General features: G+C 47.1%; 1 protein-coding gene across 1 annotated transcript in view; it reads left to right on the forward strand.

Annotated features, from left to right (window-relative positions):
* Positions 1–26,264, forward strand: part of LOC309549029 (cytochrome P450 2K4-like) — a 127,284-nt gene that overhangs the window by 50,440 nt on the left and 50,580 nt on the right. The window contains exons 5-6 of the mRNA XM_082248970.1: positions 685–845; positions 17,142–17,318. Of these exons, the coding sequence (XP_082105096.1) occupies positions 685–845; positions 17,142–17,318 (338 nt within the window). The remainder of the gene's footprint in view (positions 1–684; positions 846–17,141; positions 17,319–26,264) is intronic.

The following is a 26,264-nucleotide window of genomic DNA, read 5'->3' on the forward strand; positions in this document are numbered from 1 at the left end:
GAAAAGAAAAAAACAATGTACTGACAAGACCATATGGAAACATTATGCTGTGGTGGTGGAGAACATTAATATGAATCATCTAAAGGTTATAAAAATAAACTAATTTGTCAGACAAATTTACCCTCTTAGTTGTCAATTAAACCCAGAGAGGACACAACCTATCTTTTGTATCCCAACAATCACCCAACCATACGGGGTACAAGATGGATCCCACAAGCAAACTAAACTGGAGCCGTTACCTGCAGTGCCCCCTAGTGGCAGAAATGCAAATTGTTCTGGTTTGAGAAGTACAATGTTACTTAAACCTCATTCCAGGATTTGCTTGTTTTGAGCTGAGAGAACCTTATATAACGTCTCAAAAATCTTTCATTAGGGTCTTCATGTTATACAGTTTGAGTGCAATGTCATATATACATTATTTATTGTTGTAAAAGAATATATTCTACACTTTTTTGATTTTGTCAGGGAAAAAAAACCCAAAAAACACTTTGAAAAAATATGGAAACATTTTTTTTTTCCAATCTTTCTGGGGTTTTTTTCCGGGCCTACGCATTTCTAGGCAGGATATTTTCTGCATTTGTTAAACAAATTAAAGTTAGCCCCTTCTTTCCTTGCTCTCTTTTAGAATTATGTTTGTTATTACTAAACTTTATGCTCTTTGTAATATCTCCACTTGTATTTCAGGAAAACCATTTGAAAACACTATGATAATGAATGCAGCTGTGGCCAATATAATTGTGTCCATATTGCTTGGTCATCGCTTTGACTACGACGATCCAAAACTTCTGAGGCTTTTAACAATAGTCAATGATAATGCCAGGATTGTCGGCTCCCCAATGGTTTTGGTAAGGCTATTTTTATTGCAACATTTTATCATGATATTGCTTGTAGGCAGGTTGCCTGTTGCATATTTAGTTAGCACTTGGCTGCCTAGGACAGGGAAAGGGTTAATAGTTTGCCGCCTTTCCCTAGTGTGTTTACGGGCTTTCTCTGGGGTCCAGCCTCCCTCCTGTGCTCTATAAATGGGAAGAGGTCCAGATCCTAAGGGCCCCAGGGGAACACAAGGTGAAGCACATGGGGAACACATGCAACTAGATGCTTGCTGGGACCTATGGTCTGCTCTGGAATGCTGATTCTGCTCTGGAAAGCTGATTCCCCAGAAGAACCCAGGGACATGGACTTCTCGGTTAGAGCATAGCCAAGCACAGACTCTTCTCCAATAGACTTCACCTGTGCAGGTAACCAGGAGCAGCCATATTTAGGTTTAGTTAGGAAACAAATGTTACTGCATGTTATACATGTTGTGCTAAATCTACTATAAAAGCTGATTCAGCTGCTCAGAACTTTGTCTGAAGTTATTCAAAGGGGTGTATGTGAGGTCATGGTGTATTACTGAAAAACGTGGGTCTACAACCACAATATGGGGTATGTGTAACATCACGACAACAGAGGTTCCTTCAACAAGACAAGAAGAAAGACGTAGTTGCCATAAGTAATCGCTAGGAGAAATTGCAACCAGTCGTTGGTGTGGTATCTGGTTAGGCGATGGGTTCTCCGGTAGCGAGGGGGTCAATGCTTTGATTCTCTCCCTAACTGTCCATCTCTGCTGGTAAACAAGGGTGGACTAGCATTACAGAGATCTATGGCCTGGTCACTAGGTAAGGAAGACAAGAGTTAAGTGACAGCAGGGATGAGTTTTGCGCTATGTGCCCGATGGGAACCCATTTTGGTTACTGGGTGTGAGGTAACAGAGGTACACTAACTGGTAGAGTTGGCAAAAGTTTAGCCTTTCCCTCCGAATGCAACACACACATCAGTATAGGACATGAGATGAAGCAGCTTAAGAAGGAACTCCGTACTTTGGGCACTGTACACATGTGGCTCATCCCTGAGTTGGGAGGCTGCCTTAAATTGTTTGTAACCTTAAAAAAAAAAAGAAATTGCTGTTTTTCATTCTTTAAGGGAACAGGATCAGTGCTTGTGCTGTGTAAATTTGGCCCCTTGTATAATCTAAAATACCTGGCTGATCCTGCCTGGTGCTGCCCTCCCCTCTGTAAACTGACCACTCTCTCCCCCCTTCCCTGCCTGTCAGCTAGTGACAGTGCCGCTCTGCTTCCCACCCCTCCTGCTATTATCATAGCTTTGTTATAATCATACAATCCCCAATGTTCGATAACGTTATGTCCTCCAGTGTATGTGCTTTAAAAAAAAATGCCAATTTGTACCCTATTTCAGAGCACCTCTCGGTGCTCACATGACCACCCATCACTCTCCATCATTCCTCCCCTCCTCCCTGCTGTGTTCTCTGCCCCTCCCACTGTAGTTGTCAGATTGGGAGAGGAGAGCGGTGGGAAGTCACATGTGCTCCGAGAGGTCGCTCTGAAATAAGGTACAAATCAGCATATTTTTTTTATAAAGCACATGCACTGGGAAACATAAAGTTATCTAACAGAGGGGATTGTATGATCATGACAAAGTGGTTTTACATCCACTTGTAAATGTTTGACTTTACACATGCCCGCAGCTGCTGCCTGGTCTCGGGCATTGGTGAGCATGCCTTTGGGCAAAGTGTTACCCCACATGCAAGGGTTAGCACAAAGGACCCACTCACAGGGTTAGCCCAAAGAACCCACCCCAGGGTAGGACTCCTATGTGCTTCACACTTGACTCTCAAGGAGGAGGGGGAACATTGAGGAAGTACCACCTGACTACCCTAAATGCTGGCTCATCTTTTTCTTGTAAGTTGGCCTGTAGTCCACAAAGCAAGCAGCTCCAGACGTCTTCTTGCTAGTTCAGTTTGCCTTCAAAGCTCTAGGCGACCACCAAAACTGCAGCATGATACTAAAGCCCAATTTCAGAAAGAACAAAAAAAACCCTTGCAGGAACTCTGGGAAAACATAATTTGGCAATGCGTCATTATGACTGACGAATGATCTACAAGTGGAAACCCAAAATTTCGTATCTCAGTAAATTAGAATATTACATAAGGCTAGTAAAAAAAAAAAAAAAAAGTTTTTTAATACAGAAAATGTTTCACTAGCTTTAAGCCATAATCCTCAAAATTACAAGAAAGACATGCTTGAAATATATCACTCTGCGTGTAACGCATCTATGTAAAATATATGAGTTTCACTTTTTGAATTAAATTACTGAAATAAATTAACGTTTTGATAATATTCAAATTTTTTGAGATGCATCTGTATATGCATGCCTGTTTTGTGCTGAGAGCACACTCAATTGCGGGTCCCCAGCACAGTGAACATGCTGTCTCAGACCAATCTTGATGGTAGGATGGGCTCCCAGTCATGTGATCACTGTGGCAGCCAGTCCTCTGGTGTTAAAGCAGAGTTCCGGCCTCATTTTGAACTTCCCATCATACATAACCTTATCACATGATAAAAACGAATTGTATATATATATTTTTTTTTTTGGTTTGCTTAACTATTTTTGATGAAAAATCACTGCACTTCCTCCTTATGCAGCCACTGACGTCATTTCCTGCTTTGCATTGACTCCTGGGAGATGAGTGTCATCAATCCCAGGAGTCAATGCGCCTGCGCCTGCACCGGTGTCCCTCGTCACTTCCGGTGCAGGCACGTCATTCTCTGCCGATGGATGGAGAACAGCTTCTGGGCATGCACAATGACACGGAACCAGCTGTGGGATGACGCGCCTGCCCCGGAAGTGACAAGGGTATAGCATTCTGGGACTTGCGAAATCCAGGAAGAGGGACACTGCGGCGTCAGCTGCCCACACCGCAGATGGCCGCGCTGGAAAAGGACTTCACAAGGTAAGTAATTCATGCAGCTAAGCTAACACTAAATAGGGGACAGTTTAGAGGATATCGTTGTTTAAATGCACTAGCCTTAACTCTTCTAGGGGTATTTTTTGCTAAAAAAAAAAAAAAATTGGCCGGAACTCTGCTTTAAAGGTACTCTTAAAGGGTTAGCAGGAACTGGCAGAAAGGGGTTAAAGGTGTTGGTGTGGGGATTTTTTTAGATTGTTACTTTTTTTGAAAATGGATAATATTAGGTACTATTGTACTCCAGTACTCATTTGCCCTGAAGGCGCACATATCTGGGGGCTGTCTTTTTGTGTAAAGGGGCTTCCAGATTCCTATAAGGCCCCTTTCACACTTGTGCGACTTGTCCTGGGAGTGCAAAGTCGTATGACAAGTCATACCCCATGATTTTCAATGAGTACTGTTCATATCCCTGCACTACTTTGGTCCGACTTTGATGTGACTTGAGGTCCATAGACCTCAAGATTACACAGGCATTGCTTGAAGCCTTCCCCCCCCCCCCCACCCCCAAATAAGTTTCCAGGACCTAACTCATAAATGTGAGCCCACCAGCAGCCTTGGCATTCCTCTTTTTTCCTCTTTTGTGCAGGACCTGGCTGGTCTATAGGGCTTGCTGTACATTCATGCTTGTGGGTTTAGGCTGGACGCGGTACCTGGTGTAACACCTAAATGACCCATAATCCAGGGAGTCCTGCTGCTGGTCCTCAGTGTGGCTTGTCTGGGGTCCGCTGCGTCCATGTGAAGTGGGCAGCAGTGTCAGCAGAGTGTCGCCGGCGCAGTGCTAGTGTTTACAGGTTGGGGGAGTTAAATTTAAAAATGCTTTGTATCCAAATTAATGCTGCATTGCTAGGTTTAGTTGTGCCTTGCTGCCTGCAGCCACTGTGCATACCCTAAACTCTCCAAGGGTAGTACTCTGCATAACCGGTTCACAGAGTAATACTTTGTCTGTTCACACATGGCATTAACCATTGGTGTCTTGTCTTCTCATGTTTGCCTTACTATTGTGCTATTTTGTCAACCCCTTCAAAAGCCCAGCATTTCCAGAGAAGGTAGAGGAGTCGCCTGTGGCTGACTACTGTAGCCAGCCTGGCATTGACTGTTGTGGCTATTGTACGCTCCAGTTTTTCACCCCCCTTCCAAAAAAAAGAGAAAAATACTTTTATGATGTCAACAATTTCCTTGGGGGGGGGGGGGTTGTGTACATTGCAGAATATTATTGTAATTCTGTTACAGATTCCTACCTTTTTGTTGCTTTTCTGAACAAAACTTTTTAATGTCCTGATCCCTGGCAGGGCAAGGTTTATCACATTACCACCTGTGGAATTTCAGGGTTGTCAATGGAAGCTGCAGTCTCCCTCTAGCAGTAGTTAAGTGTTTAGGGTTTGTTACTAAGCAAGCTATTTTCTACTACATTTAATAATTTTTGTGTGCTGCTTTGTTAAACGGCAGGAAAGGATTATCTATCCTGGCAATGAGCAGTTTCAGAGCTTTCCAAAGTAAAACAGCCCTTCAAAAAAGATGTGGATGAACATGACTGTATGAATCTTGCTTTGTTCAAGCAACCAGAGATGAGTATGGTGACATGGAACAGGTTGTCATATTCGCTAAACAAGGGGCCAATAGACTAAAAATTAGTTGTTTCCAACCCTGTAAAGGGTTTTATGTTCTGGCAACGAGCAGTCTCATAGCCTTACCAGCAAAAAAGTGGAAGATGCGGATGAGCATGACTATGAATCCCACTGGTTTAAGAAGCCAGGGATAGAGAGGATGACACCTAAAAGAATGTCACATTTAATAAGCACATAGTCGATACACTCTGAAGGGATGGTTTCCACTCTCCCTTTGAAAAGGTTATCTGCCGTGGCAATGAGAAGCTGTAGTCATACCAGGTGAAACAGCCCTCTTCAGGGTTTCCAAAGAAGACTATGCAGATGGACATGACTGCATGAATACTGCTTTGTTTAAGCAACCAAGAATCAACACGATGACACCAAACAGATTGTCACATGAGGTTAATATAATCTCAAGGAATGTCTCCATTCATTCTGTGAAAGGGTTATCTATTCATTCAGTGAGCAGTCTCCTAGCCTTCCAGGTAAACAATCTTCTTTGGACGCTTCCAAAAAGAAGATATGGATGAGCATGACTGTATAAGACCTGCTGGTTCAAGCAGCCAGGGATAAAGATGTCAACACCTAACAGGTTGTGGCATTCATTGAACACGTGGTAAATACATTCTAAAGGAGTTGCTTCCATTCACTCTGTGAAGGGATCATATATTGTGTTAATGAGCAGTCTCAGAACCTTCTCAGGCAAATTACCCTTGTCATATTCGTCCCAAGAAGATGTGGACGAACATGACTGTATGATTCCTGCTTTGTTTAAGCAGACAGTAATTAAGATGATGGTGACAAAGTTGTCACAATTAATTAAGCATGTGGTCAAGACACTCTAAAGGAATTGCTGAATTTACCTTCTGCAAGGGTCATCTTTTCTGGCAATGTCCAGTTTTCCTTTCAGGGCCATTAAAACTGGTCCCAGAACCTTCTAATAGTGGTCAGTTTGGCTTCCTGCCTCAAGATGAAGAAGAAGAGTCAGTTTCCACGCTCACTCCAGAGAGGTTAGCTTATGCATTTCTGGCTGGGAGTCAAGGAAAAACTGGTAAGCCAGCACATAATCCAAGAAGTCAGTGAAAAGCTTCATGTCAGGATGCTTTCTGGTATTTTGGGGATTGTGCCACCCATACATGTCTTATGGGCACTTATACTCCTCTTTGGACTATGGCTCTTCTTTGGACATAGGAACAGCCTTGGTGATGGACATGTGGTTCTTTAAGGCAAGCATTTCAGGCCATACTAGGAGATCTTTCCTCCTTCACGTCTCAGATTGAGTCATATAAATCATCCCCTCCAGCAGGTTAGGTAGGCTCAGTTGAACTCTCTCCCCCTTTCAAGTTGGGTTTCTGGACCAGTGGCCTAAACTTGTGATCGGAGAAGCAAAATCTTCTGCAATGTCTTTCTCTTCTGATGACCTAGTGGCTGGGGGTGCAGTCAGACACCAGCAAAGTAGTCAGGGAGCGCTAATTCAAGAGCAAAAGGCTCAGGGCCATTGGCTCTTTTCAAGGGTCCAAGATGGTGTCCAACGTTCTGGAGTTGAAAGCAGCATTTCAGGCTCTTCTAGCCTTCAGTCCCTTCATCCGGGGTGGACCTGTCCTGGTGAAGTTAGACAGCACAACAACTTTGGCCTACACCTGGAAACAAAGGGGCACTCAGTCTCTCCCCCCTGAAGAAAGTTTCTCTGATTCTAGAATGAGCCCAAGTAATTCTTCTTCAGCTATCTGTGGCCTCTATGCCTGGTTGGAAGAATCTTCAGGCAAACTATTTGTCAAGGACAATTCTGAATGACAATGAATTGTTCAGACTGCTGAAAGTCTTTTGAGAGCTAACAGAGCTTGGTAAATCCAGAGGTTGACGTGTTCAAATCCCCAGTCAACACCAAATTGCTGAAGTTCTATTCCAGGGTCCAGAATTCACAGGCAATCTGGGTAAAGTTGTTGATTGCAGAGTGGACCTCCAAGACAGCTTATGCCTTTCTGTCGTTCCCTCTGATTCTGAGCTTCCTGCTGAGGCTGTGGTGGGGGAAGGTGACAGTTGATGATCCCAGATAGGCTGAAGGAGCCTTGGTATCCTCTGCTCCTCCTAATGAGTGTCAAGGATCCACTCCATCTGCCAAGATTGAATCTTCTTCAAAGTCCCATTCATCCAGCGCCCGACAGGCTCAAGCTGATGGCTTGGGTCTTGAGAGGCAGAGGCTAATAGATCTTGGATGCTTTGTAAAGGCTGCGAGTACTATTATGAAAACAAGAAAGGACAGCGCCAACAGTGTATATAGTAGAATATGGCATAAATTCACAGGATTGCTGCTGATCAAGGTTTTACAAGTCTGTCATATTCTGAAGTTTCTGCAGGCAGGGCTTGGTTTAGGTCTATATGTAAGTACGCTATAGGCCCACATTTCAGCTATCTTTGCCTTCACTGGCATACATTTGGCATCCAACACCTAATTATACTGTTTTTCAAGCTGCAATTTAGTTGAAACCTCCCCAAGGGATTGTTGTTCCTGAAGTGGGATCTCCCATTGGTGTTGGACATTTTTGCATCAGATGCCTTCAATCAAAGTGCCCCCCTGTGTAGGGTTGAGCGAACACGGACTGTATTATTCGTGTTCGTACCGAATAATTGGATTTTTGTTACCCGAACACGGACCCGAAAACTTTACTGTATGTTCGGGTAACAATCCATGTTCGGTCGTTTTATTTCCGGGTGTTGCATGCATTGGCGCGCTTTTCATGGCGGGCTTTCAACAGCCAATCAACAAGCGTTTAACTGGTGTGCCTTAAGCCATCCCAGCCATGCCTACAAATGTATTAGTAGCTGTGATTGGCCATCTGAAGCATGTGACCAAGTCTTTATAAGTTCCAGCCAGCGCCGTGCGGCGTCATTCTGCTGTGTACTAGTTCAGGGACAGAGCACACATACGTGCTGGCTGCTGATTAGGGACAGACAGGCAGGCAAAACTCATTTGTGTCCGCATAGAATTGAGGGACAGGTCGGAGTGTGTTAGGCAGGGCAAGTTGTAGGCATTTTAGGGCGAGGCTGCTGCTGATTTTTAGGGTCAGTTTTCTACGATCGATTTTGCTGTGTGGGAGGGGTTTGCAGTGACCGATCTACGATCTTATCAATCCTTTTAGGGAGAGGCTGCTGCTGATTTTTAGGGTCAGTTTTCTACGATCGATTTTGCTGTGTGGGAGGGGTTTGCAGTGACCGATCTACGATCTTATCAATCCTTTTAGGGAGAGGCTGCTGCTGATTTTTAGGGTCAGTTTTCTACGATCGCTTTTGCTGTGTGGGAGGGGTTTGCAGTGACCGATCTACGATCTTATCAATCCATTTTGGGAGAGGCTGGAGATAGGCAGGTGTCTGTGGTCCACATCGATTTTGCTGTGTGTGGGGTGCAGTGAACACAATTTTTTTTGCCCACTGAGGAGGAGGGAGAAAAGTATTTTTCTATCAGTCACTGTGTGCAGCGTTTTTCCTTCAGCTGTGCTGTGCTGACTGATCATACACTGCTGTGTTCAGTGTTCAGTTCACATGTGCTATTATTGAGTGGTTTCAAAAATCATACACTTTTTTCTATTCCACTATTCAATGTACAGCCTTGGGTTAAAAAAAAATTAAATTGTGGCCTGCAGCAGAGCTGAATGATATTTGGGGTTTTTGGGGTTCATCTCATACTTCTGAAGATTTGAGGATGCTGCCTGTTCCAAACTCCTCCTACTCCTCATCCAGCCTTTTAGAGGTACAAACAATAGTAATTGGGGCCTAGTGTGGTTTTGTACGTGTGAGATACATACACTTTTTTTGATCATATTTTCTATTCCGCTATTCAATAAAAACCTTTGGGGAACAATTAAATTGCGGGATAGTCTGTGTTGGTACGTGTGAGATCCACCTTTCCAAGTTTTTGGGGTTCATCTCATACTTCTGAAGATTTGAGGGTGCTGCCTGTTCCAAATTCCTCCTACTCCTCATCCTGCCTTTAGGGGTACAAACAATAGCAATTGGGGCCTAGTGTGGTTTTGTACGTGTGAGATACATACACTTTTTTTGATCATATTTTCTATTCCGCTATTCAATAAAAACCTTTGGGGATCAATTAAATTGCGGGATAGTCTGTGTTGGTACGTGTGAGATCCACCTTTCCAAGTTTTTGGGGTTCATCTCATACTTCTGAAGATTTGAGGGTGCTGCCTGTTCCAAACTCCTCCTACTCCTCATCCTGCCTTTAGGGGTACAAACAATAGTAATTGGGGCCTAGTCTGGTTGTGTACGTGTGAGATACATACTCTTTTTTTGATCATATTTTCTATTCCGCTATTTAATCAAAACCTTTGGGTATAAACAATTAAATTGCGTGTTAGTCTGTGTCGGTACGTGTGAGATACACCTTTCAAATTTTTTGGGCGCATCTCATACTGCCGAGGATTTGAGGGTGCTTCAGTCTGCCTCCTGCCTGTTCCGAACTCCTCCTACTCCTCATCCTGCCTTTAGGGTAGAAAAAATTGTAATTGGGGCCTAGTTTGTGTTTGTACGTGTGAGATACACCGTTTGGTAAAATTTGTCCTATTCCGCTATTCAATATACACCCTGTTTGAGTGTAAAAAATTAAATTGCGAGATAGTCTGTATCGGTACATGTGAGATACACCTTTTTAAATTTGTTTGGCGCATCTCCTTCTACCGCCGATGATTGCAGGGCGCTTCAGTTTGCCTCCTGTTCCCAACTCCTCCTACTCCTCTTCCTCATCCTGCCTTTAGGGTACAAAAAATTGTAATTGGGGCCTAGTCTGTGTTTGTACGTGTGAGATACACCGTATTATAAAATTTTTCCTATTCCGCTATTCAATATACACCCTTTTGGAGTGTAAAAAAACTTAAATTACGGCATAGTCTGTATCGGTACGTGTGAGATACACCTTTTAAATTTGTTTGGCGCATCTCCTTGCCCTGCCAAGGATTGCAGGGCGCTTCAGTTTGCCTCCTGTTCCCAACTCCTCCTACTCCTCTTCCTCATCCTCCCTTTAGGGTACAAAAAATTTTAATCGGGGCCTAGTCTGTGTTTGTACGTGTGAGATACACCGTTTTTATCCTATTCCGCTATTCAATATACACCCTTTTGGGGTAAAAAACATTAAATTGCGTCATAGTTTGCATATTTGACTGTGAGATACACCCGTGCGATACTGTTGTTGTTTTGTTCCGCTGTTCAATAAACACCTTTCTAGGGCAAGATCTTAAATTACAGAAATATGAGGAGACCATCAAATAGGGGCCGTGGCCTGGGTCGTGGTGCTGCTGGTAGAGCTCCTGTTGCAAGGAGAGGACGTGGTCGATCTGTGCCAGCTACACGCACAAGTGAAACACCTTCCTCAAGTGTTAGTAGGCGACAGAACCTGCATCAGTATTTGGTAGGGCATCATACGCCTCTAGAAGTGATGAGGCCAGAAGAAGTAGAGGCGATAGTAGATTGGTTTGCTGCTGACAGTGCCTCCAGTTCCTTCACATTGTCTCCCACCAAGTCTACTGCAGAAAGGTCAGAGTTGGCACCTGCAGCCGATGTCCAACCGTCTTTCACCTCACCCCCTTGCAAATCAGGCAAGCAGTCTGAGCCCCAAGCCATACAGCAGTCTCTTCTTTTTTTGAGGACTCTGTCAGCAAGGTTTCCCAGGGCCATCCACCTAGCCCTGCCCCAGAAGTGGAAGAGATTGAGTGCAGTGATGCCCAACCACTTATTTCTCAAGATGAGTACATGCAAGGATGATGTGGAGGACGATGAGGTCCTCGACCCCACATGGAATGAACGTCATGCAGGTGACCTGAGTAGTTTGGAGGAAGAGGCGGTGGTCGCACAGAGCCACCATCACAGCAGAAGAGGGAGCAGGGTGCAGAAGCGGAGCAGCCGTGCCCTAGACACTACGCCTGCTACTGCCCAATGCAGCAAGGGAACGAGCGCACCAAAGCCAGCTCAAAGGAGTTCTCTAGCGTGGAAGTTCTTTAGAAAATGTGCTGATGACAGGACACGAGTGGTTTGCACCCTGTGCAATCAGAGCCTGAAGCGAGGCATAAACCTTCTCAACCTGAGCACAACCTGCATGATCAGGCATCTAAGTGCAAAGCACGAGCTGCAGTGGAGTAGACACCTTCAAAACCAAGAAACGTCTCTGGCTCATCCTGCTTCCTCTTCTGCTGCAGTCTCGGCCGCTCCAGCCACATCTGTAGTGATACGGGCACCTGCCACCCCGCAAACAGACGATCTGTCAACACCACCACCTGGGTCACCAACCATCTCCACAATGTCCCGTGGAAGCGTTCAGCTTTCCATCTCCCAAACACTTGAGAGGAAGAGGAAGTACCCCCCTACCCACCCGCGATCCCTGGCCTGAATGCCAGCATTTCAAAAATCTTTGGCCTTTGAAATGCTGTCATTCCGTCTGGTGGAGATGCACAGTTTTAAAAACCTTATGTCGGTGGCTGTCCCACAGTACGTCGTGCCCAGCCGCCACTACTTTTCCAGGGAAGCCATCCCTTCCCTGCACAGCCAAGTGGGGGAAAAAATCAGGTGTGCACTGAGCAACGCCATCTGTGGCAAGGTCCACCTAACTACCGATACGTGGACCAGTAAGCACGGTCAGGGGCGTTACATCTCCCTAACGGCACACTGGGTAAATGCAGTGGCGGATGGGCTTGAGGCGGATAGCAATCTGGCGCATGTCCTTCCACCACCGAGGATTGCAGGGCGCTTCAGTTTGCCTCCTGTTCCTAACTCCTCCTACTCCGCTTCCTCATCCTCTACCGCCTCCTCATCCGGACAGCGTAACACCTTCCCCACCAACTTCAGCACGGCCAGGGGTAAACGACAGCAGGCAGTTTTAAAATTGCCTGTTTGGGGGAAAAACCACACACCGCGCAGGAGTTGTGGAGGAGCATGGAACAGCAGACAAATGAGTGGTTGCTGCCAGCGAGCCTCAAGCCTGGCCTGGTGGTGTGCGATAACGGGCGAAATCTCATAGCAGCTCTGGGCCTAGCCGGTTTGACGCACATCCCTTGCCTGGCACATGTGCTGAATTTGGTGGTGCAGAGGTTCCTTAAAAACTACCCCGATATGTCAGAGCTGCTGCAGAAAGTGCGGGCCGTCTGTGCACACTTTCGGCGTTCTCACCCTGCTGCTGCTCGCCTGTCAGCGCTGCAGCGTAACTTCGGCCTTCTCACTCACCGCCTCATATGTGACGTACCCACAAGGTGGAACTCCACCTTGCACATGCTGGAAAGACTGTGCGAGCAGCAGCAGGCCATAGTGGAGTTTCAGCTGCAGCACGCACGCATGAGTCGCTCTGCGGAACAGCACCACTTCACCACCAATAACTGGGCCTCCATGCGAGACCTGTGTGCCTTGTTGCGCGGTTTTGAGTACTCCACCAACATGGCCAGTGCCGATGATGCCGTTGTCAGCTTAACTATCCCACTTCTATGCCTCCTTGAAAAAACTATTCGGGCGATGATGGAAGAGGATGTGGCACAGGATGAGGAGGAGGAGGAGGAGGATGAAGAGGTAACATTTCCAAGGCTTTCAGGGCAGTCATTCACAAGGGGCTACGAGGGTGGGTTCCTGCACACACAAACGCCAGGGACACAATTGTCCAGCAGGGGCACAGTTCTGGAGGATGAGGAGGATGAGGAGGAGGAGCTGGAGGAGGAGATGGAACCATGTTCACAGCAGGGTGGCACCCAGGCCAGCTCATGGCCATCACTGGTGCGTGGCTGGGGGGATACAGAGGACACAGACGATACACCTCCCACAGAGGACAGCCTTTCATTGCCTCTGGGCAGCCTGGCACACATGAGCGATTACATGCTGCAGTGTCTCCACAACGACCGCCGAGTTGCCCACATTCTAACTTGTGCTGATTACTGGATGGCCACGCTGCTGGATCCCTGTTACAAGGACAACGCACCGTCCTTAATTCACTCACTGGAGCGCGATCGCAAGATGCGCGAGTACCAGCGCACGCTGGTAGACGCGATGCTGCTGGCATTCCCACCTGACAGCGGGGCCACAGTGGAAGCACAAGGCAGAGGAGGAGGAGGAGGAGGAAGAGGTCGCCAACGCAACCAGGGCACCGCCAGCACCTCAGAAGGCAGGGTTAGCATGGCCTAAATGTGGAAAAGCGTTGTCAGCACGCCACAACAAACAGCAGCACCAGCAGCTCATATGGAACGTCTTAGCAGGAGGCAGCATTTCACCAACATGGTGGAGCAGTATGTGTGCACACGCCTAGACGTACTGAATGACGGGTCTGCCCCCTTCAACTTCTGGGTCTCCAAGTTGGGCACATGGCCTGAGCTTGCCCTTTACGCCTTGGAGGTGCTGGCGTGCCCTGCAGCCAGTGTATTATCTGAACGGGTATTTAGCACGGCTGGGGGCGTTATCACAGACAAGCGCAGCCGCCTGTCCAGAGACAATGTGGAAAAGCTCACGTTCATTAAAATGAACCAGGCATGGATCCCATGGGACTTTTCCGTACCTTGTGCAGAATAGCGAAAGATACCGACCTTACCCAGCCATTGTTCTATTTTTGCTTTTTCCCACTCTTTTGGGGTGTACCCTCATTTAAAATTTCTGAAAAAAAGCAGTGTTGGCTACCTCTCCTCCTCAGGGCCAGATTAACATAGGGGCTATTGGAGCTGCAGCTCCAGGCCCCTACCTTAATATAGGCCTCTGGGTTGGCCATATTCACTGTTTCCGCTCTTCTGTCACTTGTAAACACAGAAGTCTGGCTTCTATGCTCGCTTCCCCAGGCAGCTCCCTCAGAACCTCCCCACACAGCACGAAGGCCGGACAAGGAGGGACAGTTGCCGATGCATGGATGTGTTTATGGTCTTCAGAGACAGCATCCCATGTTGAATTAGGCATGCATGGCTGCACCCTTCCTCCTCTTGGTGCATGCCAAGGCACGGCCCTTAAGGCCCTTCAAAATCCTCAGCACCAAGCCCATGATGCTCTTAATCCGGCCCTGGTCCTCCTCCACCGCCGCTTCCACCTACACCGCCCATAGGTGTGCGCAGCCTATTGCATTAGGGTGTGCACCCCAAAGTTTAAATACACATGCATGTGTTTGCCTACATGTACATGGCCCCGATACATTACTCTCCCTGCTGGCAAAGAGAAATAGAGCAGAGCAGGTCCAAGGGAGATCTTTCCCATCTCCTCACTGGCAAACAGAGCCATTTTAGTGCCTGAAAGTTCGGGTACCCATTGACTTCAATGGGGTTCGGTGTCCGGGAAAAGTTCGGCAAAAGTCCGGGACACGGACCCGGACTTTTTTTTAAAGTTTGGCCGAACCCGCCGAACACGGACATCCAGGTGTCCGCTCAACTCTACCCCTGTGGTATCTCTCACTAAAAACTGCATTTCTGGTGGCAATTACTATAAATCAGAAAAAGAGTGCCAGTATTAGTAGTTTGAAGAACCCTTACTCACGTTGTTCCCAGACATTGTGGTACTCATGCCGATGCTTAAATTTGTGCCTAAAGTGGCCGTATCCATATCACAGAAAAGTCCATATCACAGAAAAGGTTGTTCTTCCTAAATCCCTTTTGGGGAGTACCCAAGAAGTTAGCCCAGCGGATGTGGGCCAAGCTTTAAAATGTTACATCAAGACATTAGGAAGTCAGAGCACCTGTTTGTTTTTCCAGGTGGAGTGCTTAATGATTTCACAGCTTTAAACAATATTATTTCCTCTTGGTTGGTGAAGCGCCCCTCCTTTGGCCTACAACTTGAAAGGGTTGGCTGTGCCAGGGGGATCACAGCACTCTCAACTAGAAGGGTCTCAACCTTGTAAGTGGCAGCAGGCAGAGCGTTCCCAGAGATGATCTACAATGCAGCAAAGTAGGGGTGAATAGATACGTACAGTATATGGCTCATTACCATATAGAAGCAGCTTTAAAGATAGTTGAATTTGGCAGAGGCATCCTGGCTTCTGTTTTTAGCCAGAATGAAGGAGTATGAAGCATTATCTCTCCCCTTTGTGGCTAGTTAGTTCCCAGATCTGCTGACATGGAGCCGTCAGGGAAAACATCAAATCAAATGATAGATACTTACCATAATTCTTCTTTCCTGATGAGCTCTATGTCAGCACAATTCCCACCCACTTTGGTAGGACTTGTTATAGAACGCCAAGGCTGCAGGTGGGCTTAAATTTTTTTTGAGTTGGGTCACAGATGTTGTTTAAAAGATTTGTAAAATTTCAATGTTGCCCTTTAAGCCACATTAAAAAAAAAAAACCTCTTTCCACTGAAAACTAGTTTGCTTTTCAATGTTTTGCATTGGCACATATCTTCAACGGCAGTGCACAGCTTCCATGTCCTTTTTTCAACAAAATATAGCTTATTAGCCGTAAAGGATAAGTTCACCTTTGTACAACAAATAATAGATGCACACCTTTTTGAAGGTAAAAAAAAATGTGCATTTGGGGGTGTGGCCTGGCGCGACATGCAGTAGGAAGGGAATAGCCTGAGCTCCATCTAACTTGTATCCTGTATAGCTGATCCTTTCACCCCACGGCGCTGACACCCGCCCTACTGGTCCCCACCGCTTCCTAGACACCGCAGAGACATGTTGCCGCCAAAAAAAGCGGCTGAATTGGCCGCTAAATTAGAAAAATTTCAACGCCAGGAGAAGGAGCTCCCTGCACAAGATGGCACCGAGCCAGCACGGGGGGCGGAGGCACCGACGGGAGCAGACACGGCTGTTGTCCTGGAGGCTATAGCATCATGGCAGGCATCCCTCATTACCAAAATAGAAGAAGTGAAGGTGGATATTTCACTGATCAGGCAAGATATGCAGAAGCTCCGTGGCAGAGTGACAGAGACATAACAGAGGATCAGCACAGTTGAGGACACTCTCTCTCCTATACAGCAATCAATAAACTGTGCATTTATAATTTTTTTGTATTAGGAGCATGTAAAGAATTGCACCAGAGATCTGGGGTTCGCTGATGCATTGCAGGTCTCCTACATCCCATACGGGTAAGCCAATATTCACTGACAGGAAGACTCAATGAACTAACACAGCGCCGTGATAGTTCATTAAGAACTATAAGCTGACAGCCACTAAGGATGTTGGGACTTGTAGTTCATTCACACACAGAGCTCTGTGAGTGAATGACGCGGCCGTGTGGGTGGAGCCCAGTGCAGCCGCACTGTTTTCAAAACGTGACAGCTAGTACGGGGAACTTCTCCCTGTACTGCTGGCACAGGGAGGGGAAGCAGGCAGCGGATGCAGCACTGGATACATGCTACATGTTCCACCCTAAAATCAGGTGGAACATGTAACATGTTCCAAAAGGTGAACTTACTTACTTGGCTTGGCAGTAATTCTTTCTGCCACTAGATGTCCTCAATCTGACCACCAACATCATTTGACCACTTCCTCTGAGACCATGTTGTCCTTGACATCTCTCTACTCCTGCTTCCTATCATTATACTCCTTGTCATCACATGAACACAGTGACTCTGTGTACTGCTTTCTCTTATTGCGCTCCAGTAATGTTGTACATGGACTGCAAGAGGTTCATACTAGTTAAAATTCAGGTATTTACACTGCTTGCATTAAAAAATACATACAGGTATACTTCATAAACCTAAAATGTTGTAACTTTTTCCATTCATAGAATATGGTTACTTATCTTTATAAGGAAACTAACTGTATGTTTCTTCTTTTAGTTGTACAATGCATTTCCATCTCTGGTCCGATGGCTACCCGGGAGTCACAGAGAAGTCAATCCAAATACCGAGGAATTAAAGTCTTTTATCAGAGAAACCTTCACCAAGCAGAGGAATCAGCTGGATGTCAATGATCAGAGGAACTTCATTGATGTCTTCCTTGTCAAACAAAAGGAGGTACATGTAATTTCACACATAACCTACTTGTTTCTACCTGCTCTTTTTCATTAACCACGTCAGCCCCGGAAGGTTTTACCCCCTTCCTGACCAGGCCCTATTTTGTGATTCGGCACTGCATGACTTTAACGGACAATTGCACGGTCGTGCGACGCTGAACCCAAATGAAATGTACGTCCTTTTTTCCCCACAAACAGCTTTCTTTTGGTGGTATTTGATCACCTGTGCGATTTTTTTTTTTTTTTTTTTTTTTGCGCTATAAACAAAAAAAGAGCGACAATTGTGAAAAAAAAACAATATTTTTCACATTCTGCTATAGGACATTCCCAAAAAATGTAAAATCAACATTTTTTTAATATTATAGGCCAATTTCTTTTCTGCTACATATTTTTGGTTAAAAAAATCGCCATAAGCGTATTTTGATTGGTTTACGCAAAAGTTATCAGGTCTATTAACTACAGGAAAGGTTTATGTCATTTTTTTTTTGTTTGTTTTACTAGTAATGGCGATGATATGCGATTTTTAGCGGGACTGCGACATTGTGGCGGACAGATCAGAACCCTAGCTGACATTTTGACACTTTTGGGGGTACCAGTGACATTACTACAGTAATCAGTGCTAAAAATATGCCCTGTTACTGTAATAATGACACTGGCAGGGAAGGGGTTAACCCTGTGGGTGATCAAAGGGGTTAATGTATGCCTATATGCTTACTGACTGTGTATGGGGGGTTCTGTGACAGGCACAGACAGATGGCAGTTTCAGCGTAGCTGAAACTGCTAATCTGTCCCTGCCTGTCTCACAGAAGATCTGCCTGCTTTGTTTACCGGGCACAATCGTGGGAGGAAGGCGGCGATCGCCGCCTCTCCTCCCACAGCCCATAGACACAGCATGCCGCCGGAATCACATGCACTCCAGTAACGTAGTATTACGTGACTGGACGCAGGGGAGCTGCTCTGCTGCAGTAATATTACTGTGGGCGATCGGCAAGCGGTTAAAGTTGTAAAGGGGGACAAGCTCAGCTGGTGGTGACACGGGCCCTGCACATCCTACCTGACAGGGCTCCATCCCCGAACATATCAAAACAACATTTTCACAAAAAATACACTAAAATCATTAGTAGTGAAAACAAACATAACATAACTTACAAATGTCCTGCTAAATGTAAAAGAAAAAGTTGTATTGAGTTAATAAAAATTTCTCCGTGTGTTTGGAACAAAAAAAAGAAAAAAAGTTCTATGTGTAAGTGAGGCTCATGCACATAGGTGCTGTGGCCTGTGCAGTGTGAATCAGTGTTTTTTTATTTTTTTTTAAATATCGGTATTGCTGTGTGCAGGCAGCCTACGCTATGCTATGGGGATGCAGCAGCTGTACAAACACAGCCTCGGGTCCTCATATGACAGGCGTGTGGAAGTAGGTATATGGCCCCATACATTGACAGTGTGCATTCAGGGTCACCTCTACACCCATTACTGCGTTCATACAGCCACTGTATCCACATAGAGTAACAGACGTCTCCTGCCACACAAACAAACAGCTCATTCACACTGTACAGACCAGGGAACCCATGTTAATTTGCCTTTAATTTAGTTTAATTTTTTTTTTTTAATTTACAATTTATTTTTACAATTTTTTTTAAATTATTATTTTCCATTTTTTTTTTAAATTCGTTTTTACATTTTTTTTAACCACTTCCAGCTCAAGTCTATTTTGGCACTTCTCTCCTACATGTAAAAAATCATAATTTTTTTGCTAGAAAATTACTCTTAAAAGAACCCTTAAACTTTATATATGTTCCCTTAAACTTTATATATGTTTTTTTTAGCAGAGACCCTAGGGAATAAAATGGCCATTGCAACTTTTTATGTCACATGGTATTTGTGCAGCAATTTTTCAAAGACGTTTTTTGGGAAAAAAAACTGTTTCATAAATTAAAAAAAAAAAAACAAAAGTCTTAAGTTAGCCCCGATTTTTATTTTTATTTTTTTTTTGTAAAATTTGAAAGATGGGATTATGCTGAGTAAATAGATACCTAACATGTCACACTTTAAAATTGCCCACATTCGTGGAATGGCGCAAAACTTTGGTGCTTAAAAATCTCCATAGTCAACATTTTAAAAATTTTTACAGGTTACCTGTTTTGAGTTACAGATGAGGTCATGGGCTAGAATTATTTATCTCGCTTTAACGTTCGAGGCGATACCTCATATGTGTGGTTTGAACGCCATTTACATATGTGGGCGCAACGTACCTATGCGTTCGCTTCTGTGTGCAAGCACGCAGGGACAGAGCGCTTTACATTTTTTATTGTTTATTTTAGTTTTTTCTTTTTTTTGTGGACACTTTCTCTATATTTTTATTTTTTTTATTTTTTTAAATCACTTGTAATATTATGCCCTATTCCTATTAGAAAGGATGTTTAAGTCCTCTTTTCAGTGAGATAAAAAAAAAAAAAAAAAAACCATCTCGGCTTCCCAGCCAAAGAAACATCAGGTCATAGAGATGACTGGGGACCATCTGGTCCTCGGTCAGCTCTATGGTAAAGGGCCCCCGCTGGCTGATTCATTCTCTGGCTCGCCGATCACACGGGCAAGCCGGTAGAAGCACCTGAGTGCGGCAGAAGGGGGATGTCTAAAAAGCCGCTATGATTGTTTTTACATGACAGGGAATCGCTGGCAGAAAAATAAGATTTCTCTTACGTCCTCCGACAGTCGCCGCCTCTTCATATTCGTCACTATTGGGTTATTGACCTTTTCTCCGTAGGAGTAGCTAGGCAACAGAATATGTTAATATTAAAGTTTTTAGCATATCCCACCCCCAGGGGGTGGTCCCCTCAGTCAATTACCTCCCTGCTTCCTACATTCCTACCTCAGTTTCATTTGTCTAGCTCAGGAGTTAGCAGGCTTATACTGTGCTGGGATTTCAGTCTCAGCCTCTGTTCTCTTTTTTGATTTTATTTCAAGTATTTTTCTCTTCTTTACTTAGCTGTTATTTTTCAGCACTAGTTTAGTTTCTTCGGATGAAGATGATCGTGCGGAGCTGGGTCTCGGGCTGGCCTCCCTGGTTATCTGGGGTTCAGGGCCAGTGGCTTCCCAGCCTGCCATCGAGCGTTCAGCTAAGGTTTCCCTGGCATGTATGAACGACCCATCCCTGTTCACTGCAGGGATGTTGCGGTGAGGTGGCTACCTCACCGGACGCCATTTGTGGTTTCGCACCGCAGTTCCCCGGCGTTCTGGCTGCGACTCTCCCTGTCTTTAGTACAGCGGTTTGATCGCTTATGCGGGCTCCCCACGCCATCCGGATGGTAAGTGTGTTCTGTGTGGGGACCTGTCTGTTTTGGGTGTCAGTCTGGGACTGTGGGACCCTGCATGTCTGTGTAATAATGTTGAGCTCCCTGTCAGGAATAGCTGCCTTTCTGTGGGCTGAAAAGGGGGGGGGGCTCTCCTGCTCTGCTCTGTGTAACAGGCTGAGTTTTCTGTGAGACATGCTGTATGCTGTGTGTGACATGCTGTGCAACATGTTTGGGCATACTGTGCGGCGACCGCTGCTGCGGTCTGCCATTTTTTTACAGCAAGCTATGGTGGCCGCTCCTGTGCGGATAGAGCAGCATTTTGGCGCCAAATGCCGCCATTTTGGCGCCGATCGCTCAGGCCACATGTCAGCGCTGTTCTATGCTGGCCTATGGAGCCTCAGCCAGCGGCCATGTTTGTGTAGCCTTCCATAGGCTTCATAGGGGCGGATCAGTCTTGCATCACTTCCTTTGCTTCTGGGACAGCGATCGGTGCAGCAGCCTGTGTGTTCTCTCCTGAAGAGCTTGCACTCCAGGTTTTAACCTTTCCATATTCCTGTATTCCTTGCCTAATATTCTTATCCCTGTGGGGGTCAGTGTAGTCGGTGAGTGCGGTGGGCTGCGCTCGCCGTGATTTTAAAGGGGCAGTACTCCTTTTTTTCTTAAGTCTACTGGGGCATGGATTCTCAGGAAAGCAAGTTTCCCCCCACTTTGGTAGGGGGCCAAGGGGCTGCTGCTTCCCCCGAGGGGGCTGATCTGGCCACTATTGTGGCTAACTTAGCTGCTCAGGTGCAGATGCTGGTGGCTGATCGATCCACTAAACGGCCCAGAGTGTCAATTTCCTCTGATTCTGAGGGCGATGGGGATGCTATGGCTGGAGTGCCCTTCTCTGGGTCTCGCTCACCTCTGGACCTTGCGGGGTCTGAAGGGGAGGCTGAGGTGGAAGGGGTTGATGTTTCCCCCCCTGGCTCGTCTGAAGAGCTTGCACTCATGGATGAGTTGGTTGCTTCTATCAAGCAAACGCTGCATTTGGAGGATGACCCATGTCCTCCTGTTTTGATGTCCTCTTACGGGACGCAAAGAAAGCGCAAAACGTCGCAGGTTTTTCCTTGCTCGGCGGAATTTCAGCGCGCTGTTGATGAGCATTGGCGCAATTTGAAGAAGCCTTTTGCTGTGCCGAGTAGGTTTAAGCTGCATTATCCATTTACTCCCGCCACTGATGGGCGTTGGTGCGTGCCGCCTCAGGTGGATCACGCGGTGGCGATTTTGAATAAATCCACTGCGATTCCTGCTGAGGATACCCCGGCCTTCCGGGACCCTACGGATAGGAGATTGGAGTCTCTGGCCCGTCATTCTTATACGGTTGCGGGCTCTATGCTAAAGCCGATTTTTGCTTCCATTATGGCCGCCCAGGCTATTGCGGATTGGACACAGGTGCTCAGGCGCACCCTGGTGGCTGACTCTGCCCCGCCGTCGACATTGGCTATGGTGGATCAGATTCATCAGGGTGTCATGTATTTGTGTGATGCAGACTTGGATTTAGTCCCTTTGGCTGCGCGTCTCCAAGGTGTGGCGGTGTTGAACCGTCGCCTGATATGGCTGAAATGTTGGTCTGTTGACCAATCTTCTCGCAAGACTTTGGCTAATTTGCCCTACGCGGGATCTTGCCTTTTTGGTGAATCTTTGGATGCTCTGATAAAGGGTATTTCTGGGGGTAAGAGCACTCTCTTGCCCCAGACTCACAAGACTAAGTTTGTTCGCGGTAAGAAGAATACCTCGTTTAGACCCTCTCAGGGGTCCTTTCGTGCTTTTCGGTCGCACTATAAGGGCAAGCCCTTCAAGGGACAAGGCTCCCAGAAAAAGCCGTGGACAGGTAAGCAGAAGTCCGGCCAGTCCGGGTCCGCTGCCCATAACAATGCGGCCTGAAGGGGCGCCCTCACCCGGTTCTGGGGTGGGGGGACGTTTGCTCGGTTTTCTTCAACCCTGGCTGACCCGCATTCGGGACAGGTGGGTTCAGGAAATCGTTCGATCTGGATACAAGATCGAGTTTCTATCTCGGCCGGCGAGCAGATTTTTTCCCTCAAATCTTCAGCTGTCTCCGGAGCGCTTGCAGGATCTGCACCTGGCGGTGCGGGACCTGCGGGCCCAGGGAGTGGTGGTTCCGGTGCCTCATCGGGACAGATTTCGGGGGTTCTATTCCAATCTGTTCACTGTGCCCAGAAAGGAGGGCAAAGTACGTCCGATTCTGGACTTGAAAGCTCTGAACGGCTTTGTGCGGGTTCGCAAGTTCCGCATGGAATCCCTGCGATCAGTGGTGGCTGCCCTGGTTCCGGGGGAATTCATGGCCTCCATCGACTTGAAGGATGCGTATCTTCACATCCCCATTTTCGAGGGTCACTAGAGATACCTTCGATTCGCCATTGCGGAGGATCATTACCAATTCGTGGCGTTACCCTTTGGTCTCGCTTCGGCTCAGCGGGTTTTCACCAAGGTGCTTGCGCCGGTTCTGGCTTTATTGAGAGCCCAGGGCATTTCTGTCCTGGGGTATCTGGACGACATCCTGATTCGGTCTGCGACCAGTCAGGGCCTGGTGAACGACCTGTCCATCACGATGCAGACTCTGCAGGAGTTTGGTTGGATGATAAATTTTCCAAAATCAACGCTGGGTCCGTCGGTTCGTCTGCCCTACCTGGGGATGTTACTGGACTCTGTTCAAGCGAAGGTCTTCCTGCCGGACGACAAGCTTCGGACGCTTCAGGACGAAGTCAGGTCCCTCAGGGACCAGCAGTGCTCGTCTCTCCAGACATGCATGAGGTGTCTGGGATTGATGGTCTCGGCTTTCGAGGCGATTCCCTTCGCCCAGTTCCACACGCGGGGTCTTCAGGCGGAGATTCTGGCCAAGTGGGACGGGCGTCCGCAGTCCCTGGATCTGAGGATCTCGTTGAGCCACCGCACCAGAGGGGATCTTCTGTGGTGGCTTCAGTCCCCGGCGGTGTCGGGGGGCAAGTCTTTTCGTCCTTTGGCATGGACGGTGATTACCACGGATGCCAGCCTGTCGGGCTGGGGTGGTGTTCTGGGCGTTCTGTCAGCCCAGGGAACTTGGTCGGAGGAGGAATCCTCCCTTCCGATCAACATTCTGGAATTGCGAGCGATACATCTCTGCCTTCTGCGCTGGACGGACAGGCTGCAGGGCCGTCTGGTTCGGGTGCAGACAGACAATGCCACAGCGGTGGCCTACATCAACCACCAAGGGGGCACCAGGAGTGCCCGAGCGGCTCGGGAAGTAGCCGACATTTTGTCTTGGGCCGAGTCGCACGTCCCGGCGATAACGGCAGTTCACATTCCGGGGGTGGAGAATTGGCAGGCGGATTATCTGAGTCGCCAGACCCTGGACCAGGGAGAATGGTCTCTTCACCCGGATGTCTTCCAGATGTTGTGCGCGAAGTGGGGTCTTCCGGATGTGGACCTGATCACGTCTCGTCTAAACAACAAGGTGGAAAGGTTCGTGGCAAGGACACGCGATCCTCGGGCAGACGCCTCAGACGCGTTAGTGGCGCCCTGGCATCAGTATCGTCTGATGTATGCCTTTCCGCCGATTCAACTGCTGTCCAGGTTCCTTCGCAGGTTGATCTCGGAACCACAGGCGGTGATTCTGGTAGCACCGGACTGGCCTCGCCGGTCTTGGTACGCAGACCTCGTAAAGCTGGCGGTCGACGCTCCGTGGCGCCTGCCACTTCGAGACGATCTTCTGTCTCAGGGACCAATATTCCATCCTGCTTTACAGTCGCTGGCTTTAACGGCCTGGCTGTTAAAAGCCAGGTCCTGAAGGATAGGGGTCTCTCCCCTGAGGTCATTCCCACTTTGATCAAGGCTAGGAAAGCCTCTTCGGGGGAAGATTTACTACCGTACTTGGAAAGCGTATTTTGCCTGGTGTGAGTCCAGGGGGTACTCCCCTCGCTCATACTCGGTGTCGAGAGTGTTGGCTTTCCTTCAAACGGGCGTGGACCAGTGTTTGGTGCTGGCCACGATTAAAGGTCAGATTTCTGCGCTGGCCATTGTTTTTCAACGCCCTGTGGCGTCAAATTTTTTGGTTAGCACCTTTGTTCAAGGGGTGCGACATCTGGTCCCTCCTAGGAGGGAGCCTTTACCTCCGTGGGACTTGAACCTTGTTCTGTCAGTGTTGCAACATGCTCCTTTTGAGAAGATCAGGAAGATCTCGTTGTCTATATTGTCCAAGAAGGTCGCCTTTTTGGTGGCGATCACTTCGGCTCGCAGAGTGTCGGAGCTGGCAGCTTTGTCCTGCAGCTCTCCCTATTTGGTGATTCACTTGGATAAGGTGGTCTTGCGTCCTAACCCGTCTTTTCTTCCGAAAAAGATCTCGGAATTTTGCCTCAATGAGGACATTGTCTTGCCTTCGCTTTGCGCGAGGCCTAAACATCCGAAGGAGGTGGCCTTGCATTCTTTGGATGTTGTTCGGGCGATCAGGGTCTACCTGGAGTCGACTAAGTCTTTTCGCAAGTCGGATTCCCTATTCGTCCTTCCTGAGGGACCTCGGAAGGGCATGGAGGCGTCGGCTTCTACCATCGCCAAATGGATCAGACAGACCATTGAGCAGGCCTATGCTTTGAAGGGGAAGGTTCCTCCCTTCCCTGTGAAGGCGCACTCTACCAGATCTCTGAGTACGTCTTGGGCCTGTCATAATCGGGCTTCTGTGGCCCAGGTTTGTAAGGCGGCGACTATGTCGTCCGTTCACACCTTCTCAAAATTCTACAAGGTGGATGTTCAGGCATCGGCAGATGCTTCCTTTGGCCGCAAAGTTCTTAGTGCGGCAGTGCCTTAGGGTCCCTTGTTTTTGGGTCCTTGGCTGTTGGGATGTTTTTTATCCCTCGGTTACTTGTTTTTCCTGGGTTGTTGCTCCTGTTGAGCAAGTAGTTTTTTTCCTTGTTGCCCAGTTGGTTTCCTTACTTGGTAAGATTCCTTTCTCTGATGTGAATACTGCGTTGCCTTAGGCGCGGCTGCGTTTCCCACCCCTCATGTCTACACTGCTATGGGACGTCCCCAATAGTGACGAATATGAAGAGGCGGCGACTGTCGGAGGACGTAAGAGAAAACTGAATTTTTGTAAAATCTTACCTATAAAATTCCTTTCTCTGAGTCATCCGACAGTCGCCGCCCCCGCCCCTCTTTTGGGTTTTGTTTATGTACTCTACTGCTATACTACTGAAACTGAGGTAGGAATGCAGGAAGCAGGGAGGTAATTGACTGAGGGGACCACCCCCTGGGGGTGGGATATGCTAAAAACTTTAATATTAACATATTCTGTTGCCTAGCTACTCCTACGGAGAAAAGGTCAATAACCCATTAGTGACGAATATGAAGAGGCGGCGACTGTCGGAGGACTCAGAGAAAGGAATTTTACAGGTAAGATTTTACAAAAATTCCGTTATCTGAGTGGGGATATCTGAATGATTCCTGCAGCTGCAGGCATTATTCAAAGTCCGTGACATCATAGAAACATAGAATGTGTCGGCAGATAAGAACCATTTGGCCCATCTAGTCTGCCCAATATATCTGAATCCTATGAATAGTCCCTGGCCCTATCTTATATGAAGGATAGCCTTATGCCTATCCCATGCATGCTTAAACTTCTTCACTGT

The sequence above is a fragment of the Pelophylax lessonae genome (assembly GCF_965119305.1).
Source record: "Pelophylax lessonae genome assembly, chromosome: 3".
NCBI classification, from domain to species: Eukaryota; Metazoa; Chordata; class Amphibia; order Anura; family Ranidae; genus Pelophylax; species Pelophylax lessonae.